Here is an 8587-nt window from a genome sequence, read left to right as displayed (position 1 = left end):
TGAAGCGCCACATGAGATGCAGATTGAGAAGTAAAACAAAGCAAAATAAAAAACAAACCATTCCCTTGGAGTTGGCTTTGTGGTGTAGTGGGTTAAGGCACCCCTTGGATGCCTGCATGCCCTATGGGAGTTCTACCCCTACTTCTGATTCCACTGCTTGTGAATGCGCCCAGGAGACAGCAAATGATGACCCCAGTGTTTGGGTTCCTGGCACCCACATGGGAGACCCAGATGGAGTTCTCAGTTCTTGACTGTACTCCTAGCCCGGCGCAGGCTTGTGCGGCCATTCCTGGGGAGTGAACCAGCAGATAGATGTCTGCCTTTCCAAGAAATAAACTTACATAAAAAACAGCCATTCCTTTCCTTTCCCACATGGGTTAATAAAAATACTGGGATTTCCCTCCAGCCTGAGGGGGTGTGGTATTGGTGTGTGAATGGGGATTGTGGTCTGGTTTCAGGAAAGGGAAGGAGCTCCTGTAGTAAGACCAGGTAGCTGTGGCCTTGGCCCTGGGCTGGGTTTTCTAGTGGCAGGGGTTGAGCCAAGGGAAGGGCTGTGTGGAGAGGATGAAATGGAGCTTCTCCATCCCAGGGGTTCCTGTAAGTCCTTCCACTGCTCCCTGGAACCTCTGAAGGCCATTTTGACCTGCAGTTTCTGGTAGCAGTTGGACATCGCATTTTTTTCCTGGCCACTTGGTGAGTAGCTCTTCCTTTCTGTGCTGTCTTAGACCTACCTGGCTAAGTGCTTAAGACATGAACTTTGCTGACTTGGAAGGTCTGAGCTGGAGCCTCAGCGGTCAGCCATCTAGAATTTCCCAGGGTGTGGTTCTTGGAGCCCTGTGTAGTCATCGTTTTTGGGTGACGGCTGCTTCAGAACCGCTGAGTCAGAATTTGCCATTTTTGGGGTAGAGGTGGGCAATGGTAGGACTTATTAGGATGGCAACATTTACATTTATTTGAGAGACAGAGAGTACTGCCACCTGCTGGCTTGCTTCTCAGATGCCCACATGGCTGGAGTGGAGCTGGATGGCAACTAAGACTTTCCTCGGGGACTCTTACCTGAGTGGCAGCAGCCCAGTTACTCAGGCCACCACTGCGACCTCCCAGGATGTTCACTGGCAGGAAGCAAACCCAGGACCTGATGTGGGATGCAGGCATCTAAGCCACAAGGCTGAGAGCACACTCTGGATTCAGCATTTTAGGCTAAGCGTTCCAGGGAATTCTTGTCATATGACATCAGTTTCCTGTGGGTGTTGCCATAAATTCCACAAAGTGATGTTAAAAACAATAAGAGATATGTTCTTTTGCAGGTCAGAAGGCCCTGCTGTGTTTCCCTGAGTCACAGTACTTCCTGCTGTCGGCTCCCGAGCCTTCCTCCTACAAGAACACTGTGGCTGTTAAGGCCAGGATAAGCTCCCCATCTCAAGATTGTCAATTGTACCTACAAAAACCTTTTCCCAGATGAATTACCATTTATGCTTTCTAAGGATTAGAACCTGGTATCTTTGAGAGACCATCTTCCAGCTTTGCATGCACACCAAAGTAAAAAACCATTGATGTGACCATCCACATCCTTGCGGGGTTGACAAAGCACTGAGGGCTGAAACCCTGGGAGCTGCAACTCATCCAAGGTCGCACAGTCTGTAAGTCACTTCTGGGATGAGAACCAAAGCCCCCCAGATTGCCCCAGGCTTTTCTTCCAGTTGCTGGCTGCCAGGTGCCATGGCAAGCTGGTGGTTCCTGGGTATGTACAATTACATGCACAATCTCATCACTCTTTCACAGAACTCTGAGAAGGAGGCTTTCCTATCATCTACCACTTTGCATTTGAATGAATTAAAGGGGGGAGGGATTAAGGAACACGCTCAAGGTAACAGAGCCAATTCCTGGAATAGCTAGGATGGGAGGCCTGGCAGGCAACTCTTCCCTCCAACGTGATTTACTGTGAATCTACACAGTGTGTCACTCTGAGACTGTGTCTTCCCCATCCCTGGAAATGAGGGAGCCAAGCTTCCCTGCTTGGAAGAGCTGCTTCAAATCAGGCCACCAGCCTTCAGGTTGCAGTCCCTGGGGCTGATGCCAGCCAAGTAGGTCTTACTGAGAAGAGGTGGTTGGGTTCCTAATGGACTCCTTGGGCTGATGGTTCAAGTTATCTATGAAAGCCAGATGGAGGAGGTGGGGCAGGGACCTGTGCACCTTGGGTACATATTTGTTTCTGACTGTGACTCACGTCCCTCTGGAGCAGGCCCTGGGGTGAGAATGTTTACCAGCTCCACCTCCATCCACGTTGCCTTATAGCTCCCCTCCCAGTGGCACAGGTGTCTGAGAGGGCAGCAGTTCTGCCTGGTGTAGCCAGCCTGCAGAGCCCTCGGCCATGGCAGCCCTGGCAGCCGGTGTATCCAAGCGGCGGGCTGTTGCCCAAGGTCTTGGCTCCAGCCAGAATGCCGTGAAGTACCTGGATCAGGACTTTGAGACCCTGAGGCAACAGTGCCTGGACTCAGGGGTCCTATTTAAGGACCCAGAGTTCCCAGCCTGTCCATCTGCTTTGGGATACAAGGAACTGGGCCCGCACTCCCCCCAAACCCAAGGAATCATCTGGAAACGGCCCACGGTAAGGGGGTGGCCTGTGCTGAGTGTTAGGCAGGATGGAGGGCCTATGGGGTCTGGTCCAAGGGATATGAGGAAGGCGTCATGACTATACATCTCAGGTTCCTGAACCCCACGTCTCAAATCTCTCCGTTTCTGAAGCTTTTAAAGTTCTTTTCAGAGACAGAGAGGACTGGAGCAAAGGACTGACTTGGGCTCTGGAACCAGAAACAGGCTAGATTTGAATCTTGTTCCATTTGGGACAGATAACCTGTTTTCTCATCTGTGATGGTATGCCATTAGCATATTGCTTTTCTGGGAGATAAGCCAGAGAGAAATCTGATTATGGTGCCTGGCAAACACAGAAAAGATGGTAGGTGTTGCCCATGCCCCTGGAGCTAGAGCACAGTGGGGCAAACCAAACCAGGACTAGATGTGGTGCAGGGTTGCTTAAGGTCATGATTTGTCACTGCTCAGCCGGGGTTGGGGAGTGAAGGTGGGTGAAAGCCATGGCTCTGTGGATGCAGGTGCAAGTCAAGGGCTGCATTTATTGAGTACCCAAAGCTCAAAATCAGGAAAGGGAGAGGTGTGCTCCCCAAATCCAAGTACTTAAGCCATCAACGAGTGCCTCCCAGGGTTCCTATTTGTGCAAACTGGAATTGGAAGCAGAGCTGGGACTCACCCTCAGGCACTCTGCTGTGGGCTGCAGGAGTCACTTGGCAACTGCTCTGCCCTGAATCCTGCTTTTCTGATAGATGGGTGTTAACTCTCTTGCAAGGTCTTTCAGCCATAATTGCTGTTGGGAAATGACCTCCACTTTCTCTGTGGAAGCCATCTAATTCCATATGTAAGCACTCTGCTAGGGTACTCAGGTATCCCAAGGGACATTTGCAGCATCAGGGTCTCCAGCTGTCCTTTGGTGGCAGTTCGCTAAGCCCAGCTCTCCCATATTTCCCCTGAAATCCTCAGAGCCTTCCCCTCCTCACCACAGTGACTTGTGTCTCTCTGGTATCACTATCCTTATGCACATAAAACTCTCAGATTGTATAAGCTGCAAAATCCAGGACCTGAGTTGGTGAACCTTGAGAAGTGGACCTGAAGGACTCCTGTGGGCAGTTTTTAGGTGTGTGTGTGGAATGAACAAATGTGTGTCCAGTATTGACCTCTCCTTTGCCAGCCACCCGTGAGGAATGATCATGTGGCTTCTTCAGGCCCGGATCCTGCTCAGGTCCTGAAGACACAAGTGAGACTGTGTCTCCCAAGATCACGCAAGCTGTTGAGCAGGTTCCTGGGTCCATGAACATCCTCAGTCTGCCTCTACCAGATTGTGCTGGACCCTGAGGAAAGCAGCCTGCTCCTAAGTGCTTCATTTTTCTCTCCCAAGAAGTCTCTTGGGGTTTGGAGGCAGGGGAGGTCCTGTGAGCTGATTGGGGTATCCAGGTGTGTAGTGTGTTTCAAGTTGAATTTACTTCCTTATTTTTAACTTGTGGTAAAGTCCACGCAGCATAGGGGTTGACACCTTAGCCACTTTTAGGGGTCCTGTTCAGTGGCATCAGTGCCATTTCTACTGTTGTGCAATCATTGCCATCCCCGCATCTCCAGAATGCTAGTCACCTTGCAAAATTGACACTTGAGACCCATCAGATGGCAGTGCTCTGTGCTTTCTCACCCCAGTCTCCTGAAGCCACCATTCTGCTTTCTGACCATGAGCTTGGCCAAGCTGGGTACCTCACGTAAGTAGATCATATGTTTGTCCTGTTGTGACCAGCTTCATTCACTTATCCTATTATCCTCAAGGTTCATGCATATTGCAGCACATGCCGGAACCTTCTTGCCACCCTACCTCCGCCCTCAAATAGATTTATTTACTTCTTTGAAAAACTGAGAGAGAGATGGGGAGAAGTTGGGGCAAAGGGTGAGGGACAGAACTTCCAATCTTTGGTTTACTCTCCACATGGCTGCAATGATAGGAGCTGGTCCAGGCCATAGTCTGGAGCTCAGAGCTTCATCCTGGTCTCCCTTGTGGATGGCAGGTACCCAACACATGGATAAGTCCCTGCTGCCTTTCCAGGCACATTAGCTGACTGGATCAGAAGCAGAGCAGTCAGGGCTCCAACAGGCACTCATGATGCAGGTGGCAGCCTTGCACACTGAGCCACAATTCTTGCCCCTTCCTTCTTCTTTTTTTTTTTTTTTAAGGCTGAGTAGTTTTCTGTACATATTCTTCTCTCATCCTTTGGTGGAGATGTGGGTTGCTTCCATCTTTTGGCTGCTGTACATTATGCAGCTAAGAATGCAGGTGTGCAAATATCTCTGAGATCTGTTCTTTTGTTAGATACCCAGAAATGGAATTGCTGGATCATGGGCAATGCTATTTTCAGGGTTTGAGGAATGGCCACACCGTTTTACATAGTGGCTCTAGAATCTTACATTACCACCAACAGTACACAGGATTCCAGTTTTCCCGCTTGCTTGCTACCATTTGTTCCTTATGTCTTCTTGTTAGTGGCCATCCTCGTGGTTGTGAGATATATCTCATTGTGCCTTTGATTTGCATTTTCCTAAACGATTCATGATGTTGACCATCTTTTCATGTACTTAGTGAGCATTGATCATTTCCAGATCTTATTGGAGAAATGTCTATTCAAATCCTTTGCTAATTTTTGTATCAGGAGGCTTTTTTTTCTCCCTTCACTTGCTTTTATTCAACTTTTAAGGATTATTTCTGATTTCTTGGGGAGAACTTGATGTCAGCTGTCCAGAAGCTTCCCCTGAAATGTTGTTTTTTTCCCGCCTTTGGGGAGAAGGAGCTGGGATCTACATTATATGTTACATATTATAGGTTGTAGGTAATTACATATTCTGTGCCACGTATTATGCTTTTGCCCTCTCCTTATAAATAAAGATGGGCATGTAGATGTTTTCTGAACTTGTAAACTTGGACCTAATATTTCTGCTGGGTGGATCTGTGTGGTCTGAAGCTGCTAAGCAAAGGGTTTGCTTGGGCTCCTGTCCTAAGGGTTGGATGACAAGTTTGCCCAGATACAGATCTCAAGGTCAAGCTGGAGTTCTCAGGATGAGCTCTTGGTTACTCATACTTCTAAGGCACTTGTTCCCACTGCTTTTGTGCAAGGACACTAATCTCCTCACAAGCACAATGACTGTCTGTGCAGGATCGGGGAGTGCTCCTAGCAGGTACTTCTCCTGTCCTTTTCTCTGGGCCTTCCCGCGCACTGGGTCAGTGCCCCTGAGTTTGAGAAATAGCTGGTGTGAACAGAACCTGGCATGGACCAGTCAATGATGCTCTTTTCTGAAGTGTCTACTTTCGGCAATTAAGTAGTTTATTGATCTTTTGGAGAGATACAGAGAGGTATAGGTAAGGCCATCTCAGTTGCATAACAAGGAGCTCAGTGAAGAGAAACAGTGGGTGGCCAGCATCAGGGGGAGGGAGAAGAAGCGTGTGTCTGGGACTTCTGATCTTTGTCCTGGTGCTCCCTCATGTAGTTGTGAACCTGGAGTTTTCAGTCCAGCCATGATTTATTACCTGCTGGTTGTGTGAAGGTGCTCAAGAGGATTCTGCGGCCCTCAGCTTTCTGAGGGAGGCAAATGGACAAGTGGCCGGCTGGCCGGCAGCAGAGCAGTTAGGAGCAAGGACTTGGGTGTTAGGTGCAAGGGATTGTGGTTCTCTTCCTGCCTCTGCTAGCAGGATAACTACAGGGAAGTTATAAATCTCCCCGAGACTCAGTTTTCTCATGGATGTAATGGACACAATAGTGTTTTCTGTCTGATTGAGTTTTTGGGAGATTTGAATGAGATAATGGATAAATGCTTCCTACAATGAGGTATCTCCAGTGTTTGTTACCAGACAGAATGTCCAGAGGGTGAGATTCACACATGTCAACTGGATAGCATGTGCGGGAGCTCAGGGGGAGAAGCAGTTGAACATGTTTAAGGAAACTAGTTACGGGTGAGCTGGAGTTGGGATAGGGGAGGGTCTTTGGCAGGGACCACAGAGAGGACCCAGGCATGAGCAGAGGCACTGGGCTGTGGAAGCACACTCAGGTGGCAGGAGTCTATTGTCACTAGAGGTGAGAGAACAGTGTGGGTAATGTGGCCAAGCTAGAACCATCTAGTGGGCCAGGTTGTGCTGGATTGCGTAATGTAGTTGAAATAGATGTGATGTTGATGAAGATGGAAGACCCCATGGGTCTCCTTGAGAACATACTTGGAAGGTGAGACCAGGACTTTTGGCCATACCAGGACTACGGTAATGTCCTGGTTGGGAGGGCAGGTTTCCACGTAGCCAACAGCCCTGAGACCATGCCTTGGACTCCTTGCTGCCGCTTGGGGTGCACGTTAACAGGAAGCTGGATTCAGAAGCAGCATTGGGACTTTGTCCAGGCCCTACAGTGTGGAATGTGCCAAGCACCCTGCCCTGAATCCTACCTGGCAGCCTTGCACCATTACGTCAGCTTGGACACTTCTCATTTCTTTTTAGGGTGTCTACACCCCGTTACTATGCAGTAGCCCTTTGCCTCTGACTGTGTTACAAATGTCAGTCCTGGCTTCCCACATAGCCTGGAAGCAGTTTAAGGTCAAGTGTTTTATTTCCATCTTGTCCTCGTGTCACTCTGCTCCCCTCTTCCCCCTGTTTGCAGTGGTGCAGAGTGCTGTGGGTAGAGTGGGCAACAGAATAAACCCTAACCAGGAAATGAAGATGGAAAGCTCTAAAGTGCACTTCCTTGTGCCCAGGCAGAGCTGGCCTGCAGGCAGGTGAGGGCTGAGGTGGGGGAGTGGTGGAAGTGTAGGTCAGCTTGGGGATGGTATTTCTGCCAGTGGCACTTCCTGACACCTCAGTGTTTCCATCTGCACAAGGGATCATTACCACTTAGTCAGGTACTTAACAAGTATCCGCAGGGTGCAAGGCACTTTACTAAATGTTGCTCTAATTCTCTCTGTGTAAATAGGGGTGGTGTCAGGATGGGTGAGGACCCATGTCATCACCTTGTTATCTGAGCTGGTGCCTTTCTCCTCCCTCACACCCAGACAACACATACAACACACAGTGCAATCAAAATGCTGTTCCCAGCAGCGACTCTGGGCTCCAGCTCCCACCCTGGTCCCCCTGAGCCATGGGGGCTCTGGGAGGGTGTCCTCTCTCCTCTGGGCTGCTGGAGCCTGTGGCACTCAGATGACATCTGTGCAGTAGATGATCCTCCAGTTTCTCCAGCTTCGAGTTCTGTGACTGATGTGGCCACCATGACAGGCGCCTGGTGACTGTATTCTTTCCAAATCACTTCCAGGAGTTGTGTCGCAGGCCCCAGTTCATCGTGGGCGGAGCCACACGTACAGACATTTGCCAGGGTGGTCTGGGTGAGTAGCTGGGGACAACTCTGTTTGTTCTGGGGAGGGTTGGGCGTGTGTTTGCCATGAGCAAGATCAGATTAAGTTAGACATTACCAGCCACATTATGTACATGATTTACCCATATGAGTTTGTATTCTCTGGACTGCATGTGTTACTCTGGGTCTGAAAGCTGACACTGTCTTTTGGTTTCCTCTAATAAGAGATTTTGTCCATCAGCTCATTCAACCCCCTTCATGCGAGGACTAACAAGACAGATTTACATGCATTTAGCAGAGTACAATGAGTACCATGTTTTTGTAATGGTTATCTTTAAGCAGACATAATTTACCTCCTGGAATGACCAAGTCTCTGTAATTATGGGCCATCATCATAGAGGCTTTCATAATGAGTAAGGGCAGAAGAATCTTATTTTTCTAGCCATTTTTTGTGGGCTTGGGATCCCAGAATCAAGAATCGCCATTTTCTAACCCATCATAGCTCTTCCAGTTCAGGTGTGATTAAGCTTAAGGAAATAATCTCATTTTGCTTGGCAAGTTCCAGCCCTGATGGTTGTAAAGCAAGGCTCTCCTGGCTAACAGGTGAGCGTGTGGGTAACTGTAAGCCTCACAGTTGGGCATCCCTGAGTGGAGTTAGACCA

General features: G+C 49.1%; 1 protein-coding gene across 2 annotated transcripts in view; it reads left to right on the top strand.

The window, feature by feature from the left end:
* Positions 1-2341: 2341 nt before the first annotated feature.
* The window catches only part of CAPN8 (calpain 8), a 56102-nt gene continuing 49856 nt past the window's right edge, over positions 2342-8587 (top strand). For both annotated transcript variants that reach the window (XM_058669215.1, XM_058669216.1), the window contains exons 1-2: positions 2342-2608; positions 7887-7956. In XM_058669215.1, coding sequence (XP_058525198.1) covers positions 2372-2608; positions 7887-7956 — 307 coding nt within the window. In that variant the 5' untranslated portion in view covers positions 2342-2371. The remainder of the gene's footprint in view (positions 2609-7886; positions 7957-8587) is intronic.

Source organism: Ochotona princeps, chromosome 10 (genome assembly GCF_030435755.1).
Source record: "Ochotona princeps isolate mOchPri1 chromosome 10, mOchPri1.hap1, whole genome shotgun sequence".
Lineage (NCBI taxonomy): Eukaryota > Metazoa > Chordata > Mammalia > Lagomorpha > Ochotonidae > Ochotona > Ochotona princeps.
The sequence above is the reverse complement of the archived record's forward strand: the minus strand, read 5'-3'. Positions and strand labels throughout refer to the sequence as shown.